Source organism: Halichoeres trimaculatus, unplaced genomic scaffold (genome assembly GCF_033239565.1).
Source record: "Halichoeres trimaculatus isolate MK-OKI-2021-1 unplaced genomic scaffold, fHalTri1.1 fHalTri1_scaffold_13, whole genome shotgun sequence".
Classification (NCBI taxonomy): Eukaryota; Metazoa; Chordata; class Actinopteri; order Labriformes; family Labridae; genus Halichoeres; species Halichoeres trimaculatus.
Genome location: NW_027437191.1, coordinates 33671741 through 33698593, shown reverse-complemented (window position 1 = coordinate 33698593; position 26853 = coordinate 33671741). Strand labels below are relative to the sequence as shown.

The 26853-nt window shown below is 39.5% G+C and overlaps 1 protein-coding gene across 12 annotated transcripts in view; it reads left to right on the top strand.

Moving 5' to 3' along the window:
- Window positions 1-26853, top strand: part of otofa (otoferlin a) — a 137491-nt gene that overhangs the window by 45185 nt on the left and 65453 nt on the right. For all 12 annotated transcript variants that reach the window (XM_074685555.1, XM_074685554.1, XM_074685544.1 and 9 more), the window contains exons 4-5: window positions 12917-13016; window positions 19580-19779. In XM_074685555.1, coding sequence (XP_074541656.1) covers window positions 12917-13016; window positions 19580-19779 — 300 coding nt within the window. The remainder of the gene's footprint in view (window positions 1-12916; window positions 13017-19579; window positions 19780-26853) is intronic.

Genomic DNA, 26853 nt, shown 5'->3' with positions numbered 1-26853 from the left:
AGTGAAGACTCTAGTCTAATCTCTGATCAAAGGACTTTGTAGTTTCATGTACATACGTTACAGAGTATATAGAGTTTTGTTAATCAATAGGGAAATAAAGAGGAAAGGCAGGCAGGACTATTCTTAAACCAAATTAATTCAGAAACATGAACACCCCCTCACTGCTCGGTCACGTCTCTGTCTCAAATAAACACAAATAAACAAAAACATGTGCTCTTGCATGCAAAGACGCCTCACACACACACACACACACACACATAAAGAGAAGCTGGTAGACACAAAGAGCCCACCTTTAAGTGGATGAATAATTCAAGGTGAGTTATTGCTGGTGTTGTTCTCACACCTGCTCCATATGTCCACATCCAGCATCATTACCAGGGAAACTGATCTGCCTCATCACTGCAGCGCTGACACACTGTAAGGCCAGAGTGTCACGCCCTCGGACCACAAAGTGAGATTGCATTACCACAACACAAAGAGGAGGCAGTGAAGCATGACGGCCTCTGTGCCGTGGAGGCGTGCAGACCTTGTTTTATCATCTGTGCTCCCCTGTGGTCCAGAGATATGCTTTAATGTGCTGGATGCTGTGGAGTACACCCTGTGTGAGTTACTGAGCACTGGAGCAAAGAGCGGGGAGATATGATCATGAATAAACCTGAGGTCAGAGGATTCCTGGGCTCTCTGGAGGAATATAAAGGTCTTTGGATTAGGTTTGAAATGTTCAATGATACTCTTCAATCAGACGCTTTGGCACGAGCACGGTGCATGATCAGCAATCTCACCGTCTCCCAGCTGATCCATATTTCCTAACAACATGCGTCTGAAGTCGTCTCCAGGGCGGTTATGACACACCAGCATGTTTATCTGCACACTTTATCTCTGCAAGACCACACTGAGCTTCACTTGGCTTTACATCCTCTGTAGAGCCTTCATGGGATCCAGACTCGCTGGAAGACGTAGAGTTTAATTTCCTCAAAGCAACAGAAAAGTGTGAATGAATCAAGAAGCAGTTTAGATTTAAAACTGCAAATAAACCACCTTGTCTGACTGGAATCTTGGTTTTCTCTGTGCCGTTGTTTTATCAGCCGTTGGTTTGTAGACTTTTATTTCCTGCCGAGAGTTTGGCGGTGTGGCCAGCTGCCATCTTGATTCTTTTGAGGCAGATGTGATTATATTTGGCTGAGAGGCAGCGTTGGCATGTGGAGAGTTGGCAAATTTCAGTGTATTAAATGAGCACAGTCTACGCCTGAGATTCATTTACTGTTTTGTTGATATTTGAAACTATGTTGGAGGATATAAAAAAGTTTTTCTGTTTTTCTGTTTCTCTTTAAAGGTAGAGTCTGCAATAGGGCTGCACGATATGGCCAATATCTCGATATTTGTAGGTTATATCTCGATATCCTGATTTCTCCTCTAAATCACTCTATTAATGTTAAATCCAAACCTCTGATGCATAAAATGACAAAAGTTTAATTATTTAAGCAAACCTTTTAGTTGGACTTTTGAAATTTTAATGCAAAAAGAGGAAATCTCAATCAGGTAAATTTGAGCAAACCTTTTATTTTAGCAATATGTAGTTACACATTTAAAGTTCCAGTAAAAATGCATTCAGATTAATTCAACTGGCTGATTATGTTATATTATATTATATTATATTATATTATATTATATTATATTATTTTATATTATATTATATTGTATTATTTATATTATATTATATTATATTATATTATATTATATTATATTATATTATTTTATTTATATTATATTATATTATATTGTTATATTATATTATATTATATTATATTATATCATATTGTTATATTATATTATATTATATTATATTATTTATATTATTTTATATAATATAATATATTATATTATATTGTTATATTATATTATATTATATTATATTATATTATCTTACAGTTTGAAAATATCATGAACTAAAGTTGGAGATATTACTTTCACATTCATAAATCAGCTACCTGGATAATGTTGGTCATGCTGGAAGGACTCTAGTGACTTATGTCTTTGAGCCTGGGGTCTGGTTGAATTGCTTTTGGGTTTGTCTTCTGATAATATCCCAGCTTGCAGTATTTTGGTATTCAGCTGAAAAATAGCATCAAACTCATCTGCCGTCATGTTCCGAGCAGTGATCAGCTGATTGCCGTGATAGTCATTTTTTATATCTCACGTGCAAAAACACTTGATACATTGAGTATATTCGATATATCCCCAGCCCTAGACTGCAAGATTTTCCTTTATGAAAAACAACAACAAAAAAACAGGTCCCTCTCATGTGTGTCAGTGTCTGTGTCTGCCTCTTACCCCCTCCTCTGCCCGGATGTTGGTGTTTTGGTTGTATTGAGTCGTTTCTGGGCAGAGAGTAAGCGCGGTTACATCAGCCAATCTGGAGCGCCCAGTGCGCAAGTGACTTTGTGTGTTGATCAGCAAGTGGAAGAAGCTAATCAGAGCAGCCACGATAGCGGACGTAGCACAGAGGAAGAAAAACAACCGAAGTGAAACAGACAAAACTTTTTCCTAAACGAGGGTGTAGCTTGGCTCCACTTTCACTCATGGGGCAAATAGCTACGAGAGTTAGCTTTCGGCTAACCAGGTATGAGTCAGATACCTGTGATTAGCTTGTACTAACATGCTAAGTCAGGTGCACGGCCCTCGAGTCCCTCCCACAAGGAAACGTGATGCTACAGGTGGTTGTTTGGCTAGTGGGTGTGTTTAAAGTCATGGTCGGAGGCAGTGGGTGTGTGCTACCGCTGGCACTGAGCCAAAAAGGAGGAGCCCAGTTTGAATGTTGTGTTTTAGAGGATGGCAGCTACGTTATTGTTTACCATCGTCTTTGTGTGTTGAAAAGTAAAGAGTTTGTTCTAATCGTGCTTTTCAGACATAAACTACAATAAATGTATTATCTCTAACATGCTGCTCTAGTCCCAAAACCCAGCATCACTTTCAAACAGCTTCCTTTGTTTTTCTACAGCGAGTGTTACATCACATCAGACATTTTACTACTTTCCTGTTTAGTCTTTAAAATGAGCTTTGGCTTTAATGGCCGCCTGTTTCTTCCACAGTGAGATAAGACTGTTTACAATTAACGCCTGTACTAAAATGAACCACCCTCTATCTTGCAATTCCTTTCTCAACTTTTTGTCTGCTTACACAATTTTCCTCAAGCTATTGAACGTAGCAGAGCAAAATTGCTTTTCTAGCATCAAAAGTACACAATCCCTTTGTGAACGCACCAAGAGAGTTAACGTTTTATTGTTCAGTCTAAGAATGAAACCCCTGCTGAAGCTTTTCTTACGCCTGGAAAGTAGGAGCGACCACTATGGATTTTACAGTAATATTCTGCTGCACTGAAGCAGAAACACATTTTATGATTATTTATCAATATTTCATTAAAACACCAGGCCGTGCTGTGGACTTATGGTCGTCTCAGGCCTTTCAAGAAGCTTGGCCTCCGCCATGTGAGGGAACATTTGGTTGGTAGGTCTGTTCGCTGCTGCTTTCCTCCAAACTGAATTATCCCAACAGTTGTTGAGTGTGGAGAGAAGACCAGGTCACAAAATATAACTCAGAAGACAAAGTTCTTTCCTTTATACGTGTCTTAACAAAGGTAAAACCCTTCCAAAATCGTGCAGACCTGGAAAAAATGTTAATGCCCTTCACTGGCTTCCTGCTTCTTTTAGATTTGACTATAAAGAGTTACTCGCTGTTTTTAAAGCCCTTATGAGTCTTGCTCCTCCGTAGAAAGAAAAAAACACATGCAGAAAGACAAAACACAAGCAAATTAAGAAAACATCTTCATCGATTTGACAACACGTGCACAGCATATGGGAAACGCGCTGCAGATACACCGCGACACAATGGAAGTGTTGACAGAGGACACTTAAAAGTAATGCACGTGTCCAGACAGACTTCTTGTTGCTACGGATTTTCAGTCACAGCTTTGTTACTTATACTTTTATAACAGGGAGGCACTGATATGAACATTTTGGCCAATACCGATATCTGATATTAATATTGTTGTTGTCGACCGTATTCAAAAAAAGTGCGTTTTGTCTGTTTTTTGGATCAAAAACAGGAAGAGAGCCATAAAAGAAGAGAGTCCACTCTTCTTATGTAGTTTTGGTGTTTACAGAGTCAGAGAAAACAAGATTATTTGGGTCTTTAAAGATCATTCAAGATGCTCTGAAAATGCCAGCAGCCTATGAGGAAATATCGGCCGATACCGATATTGATACCAATATATTGTGCATCCCTATCCAATACAATGTTAACTAAATTAAAAACACATACTTTTCAATCAATCAATCAATCAATCAATCAATCAATCAATCTGTATTTGTATGGCACCAAATCATAACAAACGTTATCTCAAGACACTTTACAAAAACATTCACAGGTCTAGACCCGTAACTGTTCATGAAATTGTATTAGCAGACACCAAAAAATCAAGACAAGATAAGGAGTCTGATCTTATCTTAATCCACCATGAGTACAGGACTTTGCAGCATTTATCAAGTTGCAATGGCAAGAAAAAACTTCCCTTTAATGGGCAGAAACCTCGGACAGAACCAAACTCATGCTCCAACCTCATTTTCCAACACAACTGACAGAAAGAAAACCAAAATAGAGCTGTAACTGAAAATCTGCTGCAACAACAAATGTGTTGGGACATGTGCATCACTTTTAAGTGTCCTCTGGAAACACTTCCCTTGTGTTACAGTCAGTAAAGCCAGTCAGCAAACTCAGATACATCCAGCAAGGGTTAATCCACAAAACCATAACTGAAAGATCCAGGCAAAGATAGAAAACGTGAAGCATGCTGGAAAAACACTAGGGTTATGATCGTTTGGCAGAGGTTGGGTGGAAACATGGGAGTATATATTTACTAGGGGTGTAATGATCCATCAATATAGATCAATACATTGATTGGTTAAGCAATGATCCAATCACATCGATGGAAAGTCGAAACATCGATCAACATCGTGGTCTTTAATGTACGCCTTTATTTTGAAATCCCGACCAGACACGCATGTCCGTCTCCGTCCAACCGCGAGTCGTTCTGAAGTTTCCTCTCAAGCCTCACACTCAGCGTATGAGACACACATTTGAACCTTTTCACTCTCTGACACGCCACGCCTGATCTCTCCTGCTGTAAAATGTACTGTTTATCGCCCACCGAGTCACACTGCTGTAGGCAAACGTGTAGCAAGACGCTGTTAGCATCACAGAGCTAAACGGGAGCCAGACATATCGGCCAATCATAAAACAGCTCTCCTGTATCTGGGTAAGATACGGTCGACCTGACAGCAGAGGATTCATGCTGCACACACGACAGGAGGTCATCATCACACGACTGCAGTGAGTTATCTCATGATCTGATTTTGTAGCCACTGATTCATGAAATTTCATAAAGTTAAAAAGTAAAACGGCGAGAGCTTAGTGTCATTCCTCCTCCACATCGACTATTACACAGTGAAACAAAGTCTGATCACACTGACATACAAACTGTGGTTATCAGGCATCACAAAAAAAAAAAAAAAACTATCAGTGTTAAGTTGGTTAAGTTGATAATTCTTATTTTGAACAATAGAAATGTTTGGGTTTAATTAAAATCAAAGCTTCACATTTTTGGTTTGATAGAAAATGCTCAAATGTTGGAGGTCAAAAATAAAGTTTGTGTAATTAGTCATTTTTAATTATAGTGTTGCATCATTACATGATATAAAAATCAAACATTACAGTATAACAGTCAGGCCCATAAGGTAATTATGGGGGCAAAAAATACCTTACCTGAATTTAACCAGTTTTAATTTTAAAACATAATTAGATCATACAGATGGCTATAATCCTCTACAAACTATCCCAAAGGTCAGCACATCGTTCCACATTTCAGCAATAAAACGATTTAGAATTGTTTTGTATTTCTTTCTTGCCTCATGTGAAATGTTGCTGATTGTGTTCAGTGAGGACATAATTAGGGATGGGTACCTTTCACATCTGAAACGATACGGTACCGATGCCCGGTACCTGGCAATCGGTATCGGTACTCATCGGTACCAATTTTCGGTACTTTTTTGTGTTTATGTGGTAAAATATATCAGTTTGTTTAATAATGAAGTATATTTCTTTTCATTTTGGCATATTTATCCTTCAATATACAACCTTGCAATGCTGTGTTCATATCCAGCATGGAAAATAGCCTACTCTTCCACTCCGTCACAGTCACAAGGATGCAATTAGGTACCTAAACATGGTACCTTTTGGTTTTACATGAATCGGTACCCGGTACTTTTGACAGGATTCGGTCGGTACCTGTAAAAGTACCTAATTCGGTACCCATCCCTAGTCATAATATCGTCTTAAATCGATCGAAGGCCTCTGAATCGTATCGTTTTGTATCGCATCGTATCGCATCGTATCTCATCGCATCGCATCACATCGCATCGCATCGCATCGTATCGTATCGCATCGTATCGTATCGTATCGTTTCGTATCATGACAGACTTTGTGATATCGGCAAATATCATATCGTTGTCCAAAGAATCAATATTGTATCATCATGAAACTGGTGATTTACACCCCTAATATTTACAGGTCAGACTCAGTGCAAAGAGAAAAGAAGAGGAGCAGAAGATATACAGAAAGAAGACACCAAGATTAAACAAAAAAGGAAGTCAACATCAAGCTCATGAAACATGATTATAAACTGAGCATGATGTTACAGAATGAGTTTCCAAGATGTTGATGTTTATAATCAGCTCCGCTCCAATCACAGCCCACTCTAAAGGTCTGTTTAAACACTACTTCCTGTCCCTGTTACCCCGCCCGGGTTACACATGCACTGCTGCTTCTGGGAAATCCAGCCACAGCCTCTTCAGTCTGAAGATTTTAACTCTCTGGTGTTTACCCAGAGGGGCCTTAGCTGCTGCTTGGCTAACCAAGGGAGCGTCTTAAGAGTGGAGCCATCAGTGCCAGGCATTAGCGTCTTTCCCTTTGGTTATGAATTTTTAAATCCATGGGGAGAGTGTTTCCTGTCTCAAACAAAGGCTCCTGGATGTTTTTATGTCACTGTGAGACGTTTGTTTTTCCTATTCTGTGACTGTTTGAGGCTGCGACAAATTATGACATAACACCAGACGGAGTTACTGACTCCTCTAACCTGCGTCGTCAGTGTGTGTCCGCAGAAGTGTCTCCTCAGCTGATCAAAGGCCAAATCAAACACACCTGTCAGCGGTAATATTTCCGTTTCACACTGCCCTCCAGCTGAGCAACCAGCAGCTACGGTGGATTACTGCAACCCTGAGAGCAGCTCTGTTTGACTCTGAGAAACTTTACATTTCAAAGTTAGCCCCCCTTCTTCTCAAATTCACCTGAGCCGCTGATTTCGACTCGGTCATGCCTCGATTTACAAGAGAAGGGAGCAAGCTGGAGAAGGAAATATTACATCCTGGGAGGGAAAGAAGCCTGAATAATGGAGCGGATAGAAAGTAAATTGTTTGCAGAATGAGGATCAATAATAGATGTCCCCTTTGAAGTGCTAAAAGTAAGCCTGAACATGATCGTCCCTGGTCGGCTCAATTATTCAACACTCGTTACAATGGCCAACGGAAATGACAGACCTTTTTTCTTTTCTAAGTAGTGACGCCATTGATCACCAGTGTCTAGAGAAAGGAAACAAGATTATAAACTATCCCGGGTGTCTCAAGGTTTAAATTCTTGAGACACATCAACCTGAGCAAAGATCTTCCCCCGAGGAGCCTCAGACCACACAGAGAGAGCATCCACCAGCGCCTGAGGGGAGGCTCACTTCTTCTTCTTCTTCTTCTCAGTCATCTCTGAGTCCAAATCCACTTCATTATTAAATCTCGAGGAAGAGCTGACAAATGTAGCTTCACTTTCTCCAGCGAGTTGAATTCATCAGTTCCAACTCTGGAGGACAAAAAGTGGCCAAGAGGACGAGACGGAGAGAAAGAGATGAAATAATGTGTGAGAGCAGCCAGCTGCCGGTGTCTTGATGTTTTCACTGAGAAAACCTCCATCAGGAAATTTATCTGTACTGAGGAAAAGAATAAACTGAGAATATTCCTTTTAAAATATCTTTTAAAAATGACAGAATATCTCCGTTTTTGTTCAACTTTTCCGAGGGGAATTTTAGGAGTCACAGCAGCAATCAAGAAAACCAAAGTAAGAAAGTGTATAGATAGTGTAAAAAGCTCCATAAGAAAATAGATACTGACAGCTTGTCCATCGTGTCTCTTCGTCCTGGCAGACTACCCGCGTTTGTCTATATCTGTCACGCCACGCGCGCGGACTGATACACTAAGGGGCGAGCGCCTCGTAGCCAGTTGTGGTAGCAGCAGAGGTAGCGCCGTTTTACGCCATGATGAGAACTAGAGCCTTATTTAGCGGTGTTTTTGTGTGAAAGTAACTCACTGAAAATTCTCTAAATAAAGCGTGAATGCAGACCAATATCTGATTTTTTCGGTGGGAGTCCGTGTATTTGTGTTTTTGGTCAAGTAAAATATGGCCCCGTCTGAGTGCAGAGGAAACCGGCAGAGGAGCAGGGAGGGGGTGTTTGGTGCGAGCGCTCTGGGCTTCTGCTGCACAAAAACACTGCTGTAGGGGTAATTTCTGCCCTAAACTTTGTGATAGGACCCAACTTGTTCCATCCCAGAGTATCACTTTAAGATCATGAGCTCCCCCGATCAGAGGCAAAGCTGAGGGTCACGTGACCGATGGGCGCCCTATGGCTGTACGCAAAGCCCTTGCCACTACCAATATGGCCGCTTTAGCCGATGTGCCTCATTTTCTGTTTCAGAAACAGACGGGTGACGTTGGCAAGACTGCGTCCATTTTTATACAGTCTATGGGAAAACATCCGGCCTAGCACCAGTTAGCACTGACATGCTACAGGCTGCTAACAGCTGATTTCACATGTAAACAATGCAGCCATGGTTACATGTAGGATCTCCAGACAAACGCAGGAGAAAAAATAGTAAAAATATCACTTAAGACAAAACCAGTTTGGTGTCCACGACCAACAAATGAGCCAAACAAAGTAATGTGACCACAAAACCGTGATGAGACCGTTCCATCCTTATTGCACACCTCTTTGGCTGATTAGACTCTGCATCTTCTTCTTCTTCAATAGTCAAAGACCAAGGTATAAGAAAACTCAGTAATGAAGTGTTGAGGCAGAAGGATTCAGCTGACAGGAGGCCTCAGGGCACCGGAAAGTTACATCACTTGTCGTTGTCTGTTGCACAAAAAACGTGACGTATTAATTAAAGACTTCCTAACCTGCTCGTATCAGCGACTGTGCCGGTGTGAATACCAGCAGAAAGAAATCCCCCCCAAAAAAGAAAGCTGAGTTAACTTCCCAGCCTTAATGAGCAGCGGAGCATTCCCAGAGGAGCAGCGCTCCAAAATATGTTCACACTTCCTGTTACAGTAAGAGGAGCTGAGCAGGAGAAATGCTCTCTGTGTCATTAATCAGAGGGAGGAAGAACAGCAGGAGATAAACAGCACTCTCTATTTGCCGGCTGCTGAAAGAGCCTTTGTTGCTCTGCGGTGTATTTACATGTAATAAGATAGTATTGTTGTGTGTGTTTGTTGAAGTGCAGGTGTGTGCCTGTTCGTTCTCATCCGGCCGGTCGTTTTGAAGCTTGTTGTGGAGCTCATCATTAGCTGTAAACCTTGTGGATCTCTTGTGTCTGAATGCGCTAACTTATTGATTTATGATCCTTGTTTTATGAAGCAATCACCCCCTGCAGACTGATACCCAGGAAAATGATTGCTCCTCTCTTTGCTTTAATGGTCGCTCACTGCTGCAGGTAGTTTTTATGCATCCTGCACATCACGCACGTGTTGGATGAAGCAGGCTGCTGTGAATGCTATCTGTGTGTGTGTGTGTGTGTTCCTGGACTGTGGAGACCATTACAGGAGAAATGACACAGCTCTGGCTCGGTGTGGGCTGAGCTTGAAGGTCTTTGTATGTGAGACTGATTGCTCCGCTAACAACACACTGTTTTGGGGGAAACTCTTTAAATTATTCACCAGCTCTAATAGGCCGGCTCAACGGGGACTGGACTGGGTTTCTGCCCACTCTTATGTCCCAGGAAGGATCCTCGCTGCAAACAAGTGAACTACATCTGTTATTTTTTACACAAGAGGCTTTAAAAAAAATGTTTCTGATCAAGTTAATGCGAGGTACCTTATCTTAATCAAACTAGTTTGTGTTTGTGCCTGAAACAAATCCAAACCATGGTGCAGACAGAAGACCCAAACATCAGAGACTCCAAACAACAACCAGCTTAAAGTCACATTACAAAGTTACGTTTAATAACCCTAAATGAGAGATACTTGGTGATTAGAGGACCTGCATGCTAATGAGAGGCAGGAGAAAAAAAATCAGTGTTTCATTGTATCAGGGTTTTTTGTTAAAGTGGCTGTGAGGAAAAAATGATCTTGAAAAAGTCTCACTTCTAGATATCTGCCTGATCATAATCTACACTTTAAAAGGAAATTATCAGCGCCAATTTTACAATGATGAAATGAAGAAAAAGTGATGTCATTTTTGCACCTATGCTCCTTTGCGCAGTCCCTTTTTGCTAGGCACCGCCCTGTTGGCTGTGGCTGCCTTTTGCAGCAGCTCTCTCTTTTTTGTCCATTTCTTGTAATTTTTCATCTCTTTTTCATCATCTCTGTATTTAGAGTGGATCATTACTTTGTATGGTTTATTTGTTGGTCATGGACACCAAACTGGTTTTGTCTTCAGGGATATTTTTACCATTTTTTCTCCTGTGTTTGTCTGGAGATCCTACATGTAACCATGGCTGCATTGTTTACATGTAAAATCAGCTGTTGGCAGCCTGTAGTATGTCAATGCTAACTGGTGCTAGGCCAGATGTTTCCCACAAGGTGAGGAGAAGGAGGTGAGGACGACGTGCTGGTTCTCAGGTGTGAGCTAAGAAGTGACGACATGGACCTGTCCTTCCATCCATCGTTACTGGGAACGTAAGATCTATCTCCAATAAGATGGACGAGCTAGCTGTGCTAACCCAGCAACAGAGGGAATACCAGAGGGCAGAGTAGCATCATGCTATTCACAGACATGGCTAACAGAGCTAACAGCAGACACCAAGGCCACATGTGAAGAGCTTCACCTGCTGTGAGCAGACAGGATCCAGGAGACAGAGACTGAACAGACTGCTGAAGAAGCTCAGTCCTGGACCCTGTGGAGGTGGAGGCTGGCTGACTGGACAATGATGGACAAGCTGTCAGCATCTATTTTCTTATGGAGCTTTTTACACTTTCTATACACTTTCTTACTTTTGTTTTCTTGTATTGCTGCTGTGACTTCAATTTTGTTGTACTTGTTTCAATGACAATAAAGTTCTATGCAATACTATTCTATTCTATTCTTTTCTATTCTATTCTATTCTATTATATTATATTATATTATATTATATTATATTATATTATATTATATTCTAAAATTTCCAGGCTGTGCACACTTGAAAATTTCTGACCTGTGGGACAGAGACACGCGGACAAGATGGCGGGTGAACCGAATCTCCTAGTAGTCGAAGAGCAGAAATACAGGGATCTGTATGACTCTTTACACAGAGATCACTGAGTAACCGCGTGGTAAATAGTAGAGGAATTGGTTAAAATAACCTGAAAACATCTCAGAGACAGATGTCATGATGTAAACAGAAGGCAAACTTCTTTAACTCTTGTTTAGTACTCTAGTAGAGGTACATTTGTGATACACCGCACCCTGCAGTTTGGGAGTATGTGTCTGATTTCAAGCATAACACAGCCTTAACTGTCAGACAGAAAAAGGACAGAAGAGCAGGAGAAAGATAAACAGGAGAGAGATAGAGCACGAGCTAACGGCTAAAAGAGCTAAACTGTTTGTGCTAATGTTGACTCCAACCCACAGTCAGCAGTTATTCTGCAGTGGTCTGTTCAAACTTGAGAGTCTATCAATAAAATGAAGAGTGAGGTTACGTTAGCTCTGATTGGTAGATGACTGGCAGGACATAACCAGGATTCACTAACGTTACACATTACAGACACGTCTCACAGCACAGACAAGCCGATAGCACTACATGTAGACAATTACTAAACTACTGTACGAACTGAGAGTTAGCTTGTTGTCACGTTAGCTTACAGATACGTCGACGCACCGGCTGCCGATAGCACTACATATAGCCGGCTACAATGTTTGCTTGATGCCACATTTCAAGCTGTAGCGCTATGTAACTGTACTGATTAATACCTTACCTCAGTGCGTTGTTTTTGGTAAAAAGTTGAGTTGAACAAAGAAAATTTGTTTCGATCTGATCTCCATTTAATTCCAAAATAAACAAACGCCTCGTTGAAAGTCACGTCTTTACGACAGTGTGCGTGAGACTCTGGGTCAAAAGATGTTCACACTTCAGAAAAATTAAGGGGTAGGTTTCAGGTTTAACAGTGTTTTCATGTTTTCTTGTAGCTTTAAATTGCTCTGATGACTGACACTCTGCAGCGCTCTGAACACAAAGGCAGTGAGACACTTTCTCAATATCTGTCAGAGAAACTCAGCAGCCCTCTCACAGCAGTCTGTTCACGGCTCCTTCACTGACACTCACTCAACGCTGACTGTGAGACGGAGCGGAGGAGAGCAGATGCTCTCCGTGAATGGAGAAAGTAGAAGTTGTCAGTGTGTGTTAGTGCTGCAGAAAAAGTAGATAACCCAGTGATGTGACAATGACAAAAAGACAAAAGGTTTACACACATGGGCAGCAGAGGAGAGAGAAACCAGCACGCACTGATGTGACGCCGTGTATTGATCTGAGCAGATGCTAAGTGGCTCTTTGTTGGTGTGTTTTTATCCCTGCAGGCTGGTGGGAACCTTCTGTATGGTCCTCCAGAAAGTGGCTGAGGAGGGACACCTGGAGCTGACTGACACACTCATCGACGACAACAACACGTCGATAAAGGTAAGGTTACACACTCCTGTCTCATCGGATTGTCACTTTCTTTAAAAAACAAGCTGTTTTTCATGCATTGAAGCCTGCCCTTAAAAAACTCCTTCCTAAACTAATTTAATTTTAAATTAGCCCTGAGTGCAGATCCAAAGCATTCCCTGGATCTCTGTATGGTGGCTGTCCAGGGACAAACAACTGTATAAAAAGTTAAGAACTTGCTGAAGCATTTAGCAGTTTAACAGCAGATATTATTCCAGTTTAGTTAGTTTATAAAGAACAAAGCAGAGCTCTCAGAAGAGATGAACTCTGAAATAGAAGTTTGTTTATAGAGCCCATTTCATTATAGGTAAACTCAGTTTGCTTTATACTTGAGGATTTAAAGAAAAAGGAAAAAGAAAGGGTTATAATGTAAAAATCAGATTAGAGACAAAACAGTACCAAAACAAAACAAAACATACCCACAAATACACAAAGAGTTTTGGTTTGTTTGTTGAGAGATTAGCTACGTTTGAGTTTGGCTTTGAAAGTAGAGACAGTTGTGATGAGCCTCGGGTCAGCAGGTATTGAATCGATATCTAATTTCAGTGTGTGGCTGCGTTGCCAAGAATGTGAAACAACAACTTGTGTAATATTGTGGACACACTCTTCACATCGTGAAACGTACAATAGTAACCCCGACCCCACAAGATATGGACTCCACTCTGAGACGTGCTGTGGTATCTGGCACCAAGACATTATCAAGATCCTATGAGTCCTGAAAGTTGTAAGATAGGGCGGCGTGGATCAAACTTGATTGTCTAGCACAGGGGTCTTCAACCTGTGGCTCTGGAGCCTCATGCGGCTCTTCGACTCCTTTGCAGTGGCTCCTTGTAGCTTTAAAAAAATCAAAGACTTGATCATCTACCTGCCAAAATGCTGGCTCTTCTTTTTGAAATTTCAAAAAATTCTGACATGTTTGCAATTTTCTGAATTTCAAATGTTTTTTGAATATTTTCAATTTGAAGAAGTTCAATTTTTTTTTGAAAATGTTCCCAAATTGTACAGATCCTTTTTTATTTTTATTTATTAATTTACTTTTGCAATTTTTTTGTTAATTTTCCAAACTTTATTATTATTTTTTTTTATTTAAGCAAATTTTTGAAAGTCCGACATTTTTTTTTTAATATTTTAACATTCTTTTAATCTGTAATGTTTTTAAAATATCTGCAAATATTAGAATTTTTTTTTTAAGCTTTTGCTATTTTTTTAAATTCAATATTCTTTTATTTTAGTGCACTCTTATATTTTTGCAAATTTTTGAAAACTTAGTTTTAATTTTAATATTCTTTTATTGTAGTGCCTTCTTTTATTTTTGCAAATATTTAAAAACTGACTTTCAATATTCTTTTATTTTAGTGCACTCATTTATTTATGAAATTTTTGAAAACTTCTTTTTAATTTCAATATTCTTTTATTTTAGTGCACTTAAATTTTTGCAATTTTTTGAAATATTTTTAATTTCAAAAATCTTTTATTTAAGTGCACTCTTATATTTTTGCAAATGTTTGAAAACATATTTTTCATTCCAATATTCTTTTATTTTAGAGCGCTTAATTTTTTGCAAATTTTTATTTAAAAAAAATCTTTGATTTCAATATTCTTTTACTTTAGTGCACTCTTTTATTTTTGCAGATTTTTGGAAACTTTTTAAAAATTCCCATTTGCCAATTTTGAAAGTTTCATATTTCTTTGAATTTTTTTTCTTATATTATTGTTATGTGATTGTTTGATTTGTATCCTGTGAGACAAGGGGCAGATACAATGAGAGTTTTTTTTCTTTTTGCTCCCTTTTATTCAGTTTTGGGGATCTTTTATTTTTTCTTTGTATTGATTTTGATTCATTAAAGAATAAAATAAATAAAATGAAAATTAAATACAAAAAAAATCAAATTCTTAAAACTTTGCAATTTTAATACAAAAGAAAAACTAAGACATTGCATTTGCAGTTTCATAATCCCCCAAAACACTTGTTTAAATAATCATTTTTATGCTTCAACTGTAAAATATTTGATACACTTTTTGTCTATATTGTGAAGATTTTTAACCATGTGAGCTGAGGCAAAAATGGCTCCTATGAAAGTAAACATTTATTACATGTATTTCTGTAGCTCATTTGTTGGAGCAGACCACGCAGGTCAGCCCTCAGTCTCCATGCCCATAAATGATCCTTCACTGTAAATAACCCAGCCCCCAGCTCACCTTTTCTTTCCTTCCTTAAAACACTTTTGTTCAGTATTGACCGCTGCAGACTTTGAGCCCCTGAGAGGCAACAATTTCAGAGATTCTTTGACCCAGCAATTGAGACATAACAACCCAGTCTTTGTTAAAGTTGCTCCAATTCTTACAGCCTCAGTTTTGAGGACAAATTGTTCACCTGCTGCCCAACATACCCCACTGACCGCCGGGCACCACGGTCCAGAGATAATCAATGTTATTGACTTCTTCTGTCAGCGGTCATAACGCTGCGGCTGATCACTGAGACGTTAGCTGTGACTTCACGGCTTGTTCCAACACTTCTCAGTGGATGTTGTTTTTACAGCTTTAAACTGTGACTGTGAGCTGCCTAGACATTTAAATGAGGTGTGAACAGCATTAGGATGAAGTCTCTCTGGGGAATGTGTGTCAAAAACAGCGCAAAGGAAAAGAAGTTTGAGGTTTATGATGTCCAGAAAATTCATTGGGATAGAAAAAGCTGAGAGGCTTCCCAATAAAAGGTAAGAGGAGGAACAAAAGCTTGTTAAAAAGTTGTAGCTATTTCCACAGCTGCACAATCATGAAGTAATGTTTTTCCTTTCAGGGAAAGATTTGAAAATGATCAAATACAACAGCAAAATGTGTTATTGAGTAAATATAAAAAGATAAAATGGAGAAATCAATCTGCTGAGGCACCTCTGGCAGTGAGAAGACTAACAGCTTTCATCTGACCAATAAATGCTCTCCTGTTAAACATGCACACTAACAAGGCTGTGATAGAAATACAGCCGTGTCTTAGCAACATCAGCACATCAGGGCCATCGCCATTAACACTCACCCAGATATCCTGTATCGACTGGGAGAGCAGCTGAGCGGGAAAGATGAGTGTGTGGATCATTTTTGAAGTGAATAATAATTAGAGAGTGAACGTTTGTGAAACTGACGGCAGCAGAAAAGAAAGTCTGAAGGAGGAGAGGAGGTTTTACAGCACCACGGGGCGCAGGAGCATGTCAGTGGAGCTGTGAGTTCTGATTTGACGTTTCTGAGATGATCACACACAGCTTTGTGCTGCTTTAAGGCTTACACACACACACACACACACACACACACTGGCACATAGACACACAGAGTGAAGAATTTCAGTACAGCACATCCCTGAAGGAAGACACCAGTGAAACTAAATCCAGCTTCACCTGAGAGCAACTCTTTTACTTACAACCTCACTATTGTGGTTGCCATAGTGACAAATCCAAATCCTCATGGACTACCCTGATCCGCCTGCAGGAATTTGAGGAAGAGTCAGCGACAGGGAGAAAGAAAGAAGGAAAGAGATGAGCAGAGGAAGGAGAATACGATCCCTGTGCGTATTTTCTCCTCATCCGTCTCTGTCAGAAGCATAAATTGGTTACCTCGTAATGAAGACGAGATCATTGTCAGGAGGATAATATTCGTCCAAACACAAGTCCCCAGATTACGCTGAAGACAAACTGTGGTGTCACTGTTGTTTCCAGCTCAGACCGAACCAACACCCACCGTCAATCTGAATCCCCCCAGTGACCACCGGGGAGAGAAGATGATTTATTGGAGTGTCGGAGTATTTACCCGCTGCGGGAGCTGTAATAATTAATTGTTGTGTATCATATGCCATACATTATACACAGATTGCCTGCGTCCATCACAGTAAACAACTTATTAATAGGGATGAGTCAGGATTTTTGTAATAATAACCGTACAAAAACAAAAATATCAACCAAAGCCGCAGGCAGTATGTCACAGTTGCTGTATATGCAGAAAGATTTTCCCGTCAATTCATGTCTTAAGCAGTCCAGATTGGGACTGTGGTCATTTCATTAGATGAAAAAAAAAAAAAATGGACGATACACGTAGAAGATACTGTCATGCATTTCCAGAGGGTGGTGCTATTGCATTAGCAGGTATTTAAGGTTATAGCAGTGTTGGGAGATGGACCTTGATGGTGTGTGAAATTTGAAGCAGATTGGACTTGATGTGTTGTATAATATATAATTATATGTTGTATGGACGAGCTAGCCGTGCTAACCCAGCAACAGAGAGAATACCAGAGGGCAGAGTAGCATCATGCTATTCACAGACATGGCTAGGGGGTTATATTGCACACCTGCACTGTGTTGGGGGCGCTTCACCTGCTGTGGGCGGACGGGATGCAGGAGATGGAGATTGAGCATGACTGAGAAGGCTCGGTCCTGGACCCTGTGGAGGTGGAGGCTAGGTGAACTGCGAGATGATGGACAAGCTGTTAGCATCTATTTCATTAAGGACCTTTTTACACTTTCTATACACTTTCTTACTTTTGTTTTCTTGATTGCTGCTGTGATTTCAATTTCGTTGTACTTGTTACAATGACAATGAAGTTCTATTCTATTCTATTCTATTCTATTCTATTCTATTCTATTCTACTCTTGTTGCCCCACATCATTACCTCACCTGTGCCCTTCTTGTAGTGTTCACCTGCCAGTTTACCTAGAGTGCCCCCTGTGGTGATTGTGTACATAACCAAAAACAAACACAACAAACAACCTAAGTGAAAGAGCTCATACAGAAGTGTTGCAAGATGGACCTTGATGGTGTGTGTGAAATTTGAAGCAGATTGGCCTTTATATGACAGAGCTATTATGACTTCCTGGTTCATGGCGAGATATCAGAGTTTGAGGGAGTGCCATAGACACAGCCTTTAATTACAAGACATTAGCTGATGAGTTATGCTTTGTAAAGGCTTGAGAGAGATTTTTGAGCACAAATGAGCATTTGGTCATTGATACATTGTACAAGAGACTAAGCTACTAAGGTTTTCCAAAAAATAGTCAACTTTGGTGGTCATTTCTGGCCGTGCCCATAAAGTAAGAAAAAATCCATGAATAGCTTTTCATCTTCAGTGTGTCTAGTATACACAATTCAAGTTTGGAGTTGATCTGAGAAAAAACCCAGGAGTAGTTTGTTCAAATATGTACCCTATAAATTGCGAAAATCCAGTGTTTACATCCAATTTTCAAACTTTCTCTTCAGAATTTGCTATGGTGGTAAGAGACTTTTTTGTAGGTTGGGCATTGTTATGCTCCATCATTTTCAGACTTGTAGCTCCGAGCAGGTAGCCTGGCTGATTTTTCAGTGGCTAGGGGGCGCTGTGGAGCACGTATCTGAACAAAAACAATGCAGTCATACTTTTTCAGGCTTGAGAGAGATTTTTGAGCACAAATAAAAAGGAAATCCCCCAAAAAAAGAGGAGCTTTTCATCACGTAAAAACATACAACTTCTTGTTGACATTAGGGGGCGCTGAACTTTAAGCTTCAAAGAAGCATAAGGATGTATTCAGGATGAGACACTTAACATTTGTGCATTTTGGTCTTGATACAACGATGTCCAAGAGAGCTACTAAAGTTTTCCTGATGCCAAAAAATGGTCAACTTTGGCGGTCACTTGCGGCCACGCCCATTAAGTTAGAAAAAACCCTTGAATAGCTTTTCATCTTCTGTGTGTCTAGTAAACACAATTCAATTTTGGAGTTGATCTGAGAAAAAACCCAGGAGTAGTTTCTTCAAATATGTACCCTATAAATTGCGAAAAATTCAATGTTTACATCCAGTTTCCAAACGTTCTCTTCAGAATTCGTTCTTGTAGTGAAAGACTTTTGTGTAGGTCCAGGCATGATAGTTATGCACAAACAATTTTAGACCTGTAGCTCCGAGCAGGTAGCCTGGCTGATATTTTTCAGTGACTAGGGGGCGATGTGGAGCACGTATCGCGACAAAAACATTGCAGTCATTCTATTTCACATGGGGCTGAGTTTTGTGGCTAGGTGCACACAATTAAAGGCGCGGAAGAAGAATAATCATTAAGGTTTTAAGATTATCAGGCTTGGACCTTAAATAGTTTATTTAAATATCTTATCTAAAAAGTATAATTTTCAACTGTTTTGTCGAGTTTACGGCTGTTGTTGTTTGTCAATAGATCACAAAATTTGTCACTCTGGGGTCTGAAGTTTGTACCAAAGTAGTGGACTGACCAATCGACCAACATACAAGCTAAGTTGCTGTTAACATGGCTAAAAAAAAGCTAGGATGATAATGTATGTAACATTAAAAGCTGTTTTTTTTTAAAATCTGGAACTTCAAGGTTTCTAGATTCGACACATAAAAGGCATTTTTCATTCACCCACAACTGAAATTAATTCATTCAAACAAACTCATGTCCCCATTAGTTGCTTTGAGGGTAAATAAACCATGTGACCTCTGTTAACGTAGGTGTTTAATTGTTGTCAGCAGGTTATATAAGCTAATTTCCATCTGTTCTTGTTCTTTTTTTCCAGACCAGTGTCATGATAGAGATTAAATACCAGCCCATGGATGGCACCGTGGGAGTGTGGAGTGACGGAGAGTTCCTGGATGTTCCTGATGACCGTGATGGGATGTTTGCCTTTGAAACAGACAGCCTGCTGTCTGGACAAAGTCATGGATCAGGGCCTTCTCCGGGGAGGTCTCTGCAGGGATCCATACCAACCTTCAGGAAGTGAGTCGCTCACACAAACTCTCTCCATCTCTGTGAAGTACTTCTTTTACACGCGCTGCGATGGTAAGCTAAATACGGTCCTGATGGCTTTACCCAGCATCAGACAACATGTGTTGTTGGCATTGTGAACACTGATTTTTAAATAGTGTAGAAAACAGCCTTTAAACCAAGAGTTTTACATTTTTACTTTCGTGCTTGTTCTCATCATTTCCTCATAAGACCAGTTTTTATTCAGCAGACAACCCCGAACTTTAGAAAAAGAAATCCAATCCTTTCCTTTATTTTGTTTCTCTGAAGGTGCTTCAGGCTGGACGCTTGAGGCTGCGATAACTACTCCTCTAAGACTCTTATGAATCTTAAATGCAGCCGTCAGTGGACAAGAAAAGCTGCAGAAATAGAGGCTTAATGTGTGAGAACAAAAACCTGGAACAAATCTCAGATTTAATCTGTATCCTTTTAGACTAAAGTTGAATATTTAATGAGGATGTATGTTTATACTCAGAATGAGCAGTTTATTTTATAAGCAAAGCAGAAGCCCTGACAGAAGAAAACCCTACCTGTGGCTTTAAAAAGGCATAAGATGACTATTCATAATCAATACATAGTCCATGAACAGTCTTTTTCCAGCTTGTCACTGCAGTCTGGTTGCGTATCTGCAGGGACTGTAAGCCTTTAAGATGTGTTGGGTGAGATTTGTGATGCATCAATTTACTTAAAGCAGATTGAGCAGGACAGGAAGTTATTCACGGAAATCATTGGCTGATACTGATATTGATACTGATATATGCATCACTACCTGCAACTTGATTCATATTTCATGTTCAGTTCTTTGGCTTAAAAAATAGGGCTACAAGACATTGTTTTTTTTGTTGATATCCCATATGCCGATGTTTAACAACTCATTTAGCCGATAACAATATTTTTTTCTGTGCACATAATTGCAGAGATCATCAACTCTTGTCTGTATTGGAAGAAGCGTAATGTATTATGGTGCAAATTCTCATCTAATTTGGTGTGTAATGCTAATTTCTTGTGCAAGATCAGAAAAAATATATACTTGAAATTGGATACTTACAGATGTGGTCAAAATCTTAAGCAAGAAGGGGGAGTGCAACAAAAAACGTTTTGAACTTGTAATGAAAAAAATCAAAAACAAAACTGAAATAGCTTGTTCATCACCTGATCAAAAGTTTAAGACCACAGGCTGTTAAAACCAAAATCTGCTCAAAATTATCATTTTCTGTCAGGCATTCTTGCTTTTTGTAGCTCTACCTAAAACCTCATTAAGATCCAAATGTGCAAAAAGGTCAATTTTAGCAATTTTTCAACTGGTCTGAAGATTTGACTATGACAATTACTTTTAAACAAAAGAAATCCAAAAGATAAAAAGAAATGTGCCTAAATGAATGAGATACATGCACCAAACAGACTGCTGCATGAGTTCAAGGTTTTTTTTTTTATACTTATATTTTCTCACTTTTTTATGAGGTGACAACAAGGGAACATGTTGTACAACAACTTTGGTGTCAGTTAACAAAAGTTCATAAACACTTGTAAATAGTCCATGGCTGATATCCATTATTTTATTTTTAAGCCACCCCAAAGAAATAACTGATTGAAAAACTGTGAAATTAGCATTAAGGTGTGTCTGATATGCACCAGTCCTAAATAAAAAAACAACAATATAATCGGTTAACTGATTAATATATCGTATAAACCCATCAGATGATTCAGTGAGAATAAGTATGTAATAACAGACCAGCTCCCCCTGGCTGGACAAGGTGTAATTGATTTGATATGAATAGCAGTTCACCCCCTCACCTCTGTGGATCCCCTCTGTGGGCTGCTTGTTGTGTTTTTGCTGAATAGAAAGCATGAAGTCTGTGGGTGGAATTGATTTCCAGTGAGACCGAGTGCACGGCCGTGTTGTTGCGTCATTTCACTGTATGTGAAGCGTGTGTGTGTGTGTGTGTGTGTAAACTGTGTGGGGGGATAACTAATTCCATTGTGTACACATTTGTGTTTGTCGACGCTGAATTTCCGAGTTGGATTGTTTAACAGAATAAAATTAACAAACTTTTCAAGGTCTGCCTCGATGCAGCCTGAGGAGAACCAGAAAAGTTGAGTTTCCCAGCATCCCACGGGGGTTATGTAACAGATACAGTATTTGGATTGGGTTGACGAAGAGAAAAAAGTACAGCTGTGGAGAAATACTGTAAAAATGTTGGAAACCCAGAGGACTTTACGCTGAGATTCCCAGCACAAACACATCCTCCCCTCACCTTTCTCAGGTGAACAAGCCGCTGTCCTATCTGCAGCTGTCATCCTGTCCCCGCTGTTGTCAGGCCTGTCAGTCACGCCGAGCCGCCGCGGGGGCTTTTGTCTGAGAAAAAGTGAATGCTTTCCTGAAAAAAAAAAAAAATCCATAACTTCACCTTCAGCGAATCCTGCTTTAATCCGTCTCACGCCGGCGCTGGCCAGAGCCAGGAGAGCGTGAAAAGATTTTAATAGCCTCGCCACTCCTCATCCAGACCCTCTAAACCCCAAATTACCAGCTGCTCATTTTATCTGGTCCAGGGGTTTGCTGAATTAATCCTCCTGAATTCTGACTCTACCAGCCGTGTTGAATGTCCTTTTCTCTTAATGAAGCATTCACGTGCAGGAGACGATAATGGGGCTTGTTTCTCTCTGAAGCTGCAGGGAGGAGACGAGGGAGGACACGGAGGAGCAGAAAGTCATAAATAGTTTAGCCTCCAGGTATCCCCACATCCTCTCTGTCTGCCTGATTTCCCTTCTGTTTGGTTTGTGGTGTTGTGTTCCTGTTTCACCTCCTCTTTAATCCTTACCTTACTAACAATCTCCACAGATTCTGCTTTTAAATCTATAATCTGGATTAAGAGGGATCTGGATTCTGGTCCAGGAGGAGCTGTTGTAGTATCTTTGCAGCCTGAGTAGTATTGACTGGTGATGTATCATAAAGCGTTGGTGTGTGCAGTAAAAATAGGGGGAACAGTGTCTGCTGTGCTGAAGCTGAGAGTAACAGGAAGTAAAATGGATTTACCAACATTTAACCGTTGTTTTCTTCTCCTCTGGAGATCAGGTCGGACACAGTTTGGGTTTTTACTTTTTTTATTTTTACAAATCTGCATCATGATGTTTCTGCAAACTTCAGAGCCAGCTGTTGGAAGTAAATCAAAACAAATAGGTTTGGAGTTATACCTCTGAAGACAGAAAGAATAAAGCCCCTGAGTAACTGAACAGTTACAGTGAAGCTGAGACTCTCCAGAGGGATGGTATGAGAAATACAGGGTTTATTTTGTGGATGCAGTGGTGCCTTGTTGGGGTGGGATAAAAAAAAGTAGGTATCATAGTATCGTGATTTTTTCATTTAACAACTTGTTCACTTTAAATAAAGCATCAGGGTTGTGCTTGTAGATTTTTGCAAAACTTTGAGACTTTACTCAAAAGAAACATCTGGCTAATGCTGTTGCCTGACTCATCATAGACTCGTTCTGAAACGGAGGATGAACAGGTCCTCATCAAAAATCAGCTGCTGATGAAGGTGAGAAAAGTGTGGCGTAAAAGTAGTGCTGCACGATTTGGGGAAAAGGTGCGATTTGCGATTAGTTGGACAATATTGCGATTGTGCTTGCGATTTAATAAAAAAAGTTGTGTCATGATGAGTCTACAGACTTGCTTGGTTATCATGGAGAAAAATCTAAATTGCATGTGCTGACATTGCGATTGCAATTGCGATAATCGTGCAGCCCTACAAAAAAGGCAAAAATAAGCAAATAAGATTTAGTTTTTCACTCCAGCTTTACTGCTCTACCTGAGTCGGCATCTTCAAATCTGATCTCCAAGGTAAATGCTGTGGATTACATTTAATAAACAAGTTTATTGTAGTACTTTCTAGTGTAGCGGTCCACAATCTTCACTTTCAAAGGCAAAGATTTTAAATTTCAATAAATTTGCAAAAAAAATGTAAAAGAAGTGTAAACTTGAATTATTTGCCAAAAAATCCAATTAAAAAAAAAAATAAATAAATAAATAAATACATTTTTATTTTAGATTAAAATTTTTTGCAGATTTCAAATATTTTTGCATTTCAAAAAAATGCAAAATTTGAGAAGAAAAGAAATTAAAAAATTGCAAATCTGAACTTTAATATATTTTTGAAATTTCAAAAACTTGCAGATTAAAAAAAAATAAATTTTTAAAAATCAGCAAAATTCCAAATTTAATAAATTTGTAAAAAAAATATCAAGAAAATGTTTTTTTTTTTTAATGCAACGATTTTGAAGAATTTTTGCAATTTGCAAAAGTTTCCAAAAAAAAAAATCCAAAAAATTCAGATTTTTTTTTTTCAATACCTGAATCAGATAACTTGTATTGATTACATCGCTCAAATTGATATTTTTTGTTTGCTCATTTCCTGCTTCATATGTATATTGAGCAGGCATGTTGGCAGTTAAATGAATCCATCCACACAGATTTTAAATCTGTATTAATATACGAGTAATTTCAGTGACAAGCTCCATCACTGAACAAATAAAGACTCGTAAGACATAAAGTTATGCAAATTAAGTTGTTTAACAAGTTGCCAAGAGGTCTGTAGACAACACAACATGGAGAACGAGCTGGAAACAGTTTCATACTTCACCCCTCATTATATTGTCACACAGAAGCAGCTGGGTTCAGAGATACTCTCGTTAATAATCGTTTCCTGTCTTTTAAACACATTTGGCAGTCTCACAGAGAGCTGTCCCTCCCAGGCATTATGATAATCAGAGCTTTCAAAGGGTTTCATTCACTGTCCAGAGTCTGTCTGGGACTTTAAACTTGTGAGAACTGAAGCTCTGTTTCATTTCTGAAACACTTTAGAGGATTAGAAACACAAAATCTGCAATAATGCATCATTCCAGCGCAGTATCGTCTCTGCTCTGGGTTTCCTGGCTCTGCATGCAGAGCAGCAACAACAGCCTGAAGAAGTGTGTCACACAGCTCCACCCAGCCCTGTCTGCTGCTGTTATATCACCTGCAGCTTTAAGGTCATGTTTGCTGCTACCAGGAGGCTTTGTGCTCATCCTGCTCCTCATCTGGGATCGAATTTCATTATTACTGCATCGTACGACTGCGTGTGAATGCAGGCGGCCGTTAGAGGCACACTGGTCCCTCCTAACTACGGCGAAATTGGATCTGAGATGTCAGTCCCGCTGCAGCCACCTCTGCTTTCTGCAGCCTCTGCCTCCTGCTCCGTCATCCCTGGAGCCTTCAGGATGATTTATAGCAACAGCCATGAAGCGTCCTGTGTTATCTGCCACACCACAACGAGCCGCTTTCAGGCTTTTTGTTATTCCTGATAAATAAAACACCCTGTGCGTGGTTTTACTGAAGCAGATCTGCTGAGAAGTCAGGCATGAAGAGGGCGGATTTAAGGCTCCTGCCTGCCATCTGATCTGTGGACAGTAAACACCTGATAAAGAAAAGAATAATGACATTTATCAAGGGTTTTAAGGTGGAATCTGTTCGCCTCACAGGTGTTTTTCTGGTACAGAAACAGACTTCATAAATTACCAAGCATTACTCCTCCTCAACACACTGCTCTAAATAGTCATTGTGTTTATTCAAACTATTCAAATATGCATGATTCATCTGCATAACATCAAATCGGCGCTCACAGGAGACAGTTCAGGCTGAGCAAAGCTTCTGTTGGAAAGATAATTCACCAAATCAAACGTTGATTTATTTATCATGTTGCTCTTTTCGTACAACGTGTGATTCATTTGTCTGTCAGAAAAAAAAAACTGCTGCTTCAAAGATTTCTCCGGCATCACATGATGATGATGTTTCATCAAACGGCGCTCTGTTAGAGGTCGTCTGTAGTCTTTTATCTCCGTGGTTTGGCGCCCTGCTGCTCCGACTCCCTGTGAAAACACTCATAATAACAGACGTGTCAGTCACATTTAAACAGATCAATTTCAGGCTGGATATTCGTATTGATTTTGTGCCTCTGACATTATTTGGATTGGTTGCTCCAAGTTTTGCCCACTCAGCTTTATAAAGGTGTTTCTATGTGGATTTATGTGGAGTGGGCTCATTATCACATAGAAGATGATGATTCTGTTGCAAAAGTGACCTTAAACCTCATTTTCAACCTTGTATAACTAATGAAAACTAAACTTTTCAGGATAAAGAGGACTTGGATACAAGACAGCCAAATGATATCTTCAAATCACCACAACAATCAGACGTGAGAAACATTTCTACCAGGTGTATTAATTTTCTAAAGTTTGACCACAGCCCATCTGGAATGACTGGGGAGATAGATTTTTTGACCTATATTGCAGCCAGCCACCAGGGGGAGCAGTTTCTGTGGCAACCTCACTTCTAGATGATGTCCTTTTTTTTTTACAGTCTATGGTTGACACAAGGGATGGAACGGTTCGGTTTTCCTCACTCTGTGCTTCGTACAGTTCCTGTTTTTCTTTTGTCTTCGTTTAAAACTCAGTTTGGAGCGAGTTTGGAGCTCCGAAGACAACAGTTCTTGCGACTTTTCTGAAGTTAGGAGAATCTGAGGTTTAAGGGTGTTTTGATCTCCTCAATGGTGAGCATGTGTGAGTCCCTCCCCTATCCAAAAAACAGATTGACAGTCCTCCTAATTCACAGCGGTCACTCCTGCCGGTCCCCAGCCCAGATAAAGAAGGAGGGTTGATTTTTGACATAAAAAAAACGTGACTGGAAGAAGACCCTTTTTTTGATTTTTTTTTAAGCCTTAGGAAAAATAATGTATTGCAGATTTTTGAAATATTGAAACAATTTTGAAGATTTTTTTTTTTTTTTTAAATTTCAAAAATTTTGGATTTTTTTTTTGCAAGTTATTCAACTTTATCTTAATCAAAATTATTTTACTCAAATTTATATGTATTTTATTAAGAATAAAAAACTCAGGTAAAAAAAACTTTGTTTATATTATCCACTAGATTTGAACTATTTATTAAATTTTATTCACTGCACTATCTTTACTGTGAAGATAAAGTAGATGTAAATCTGGAATGACTTTTTTTTTAATTA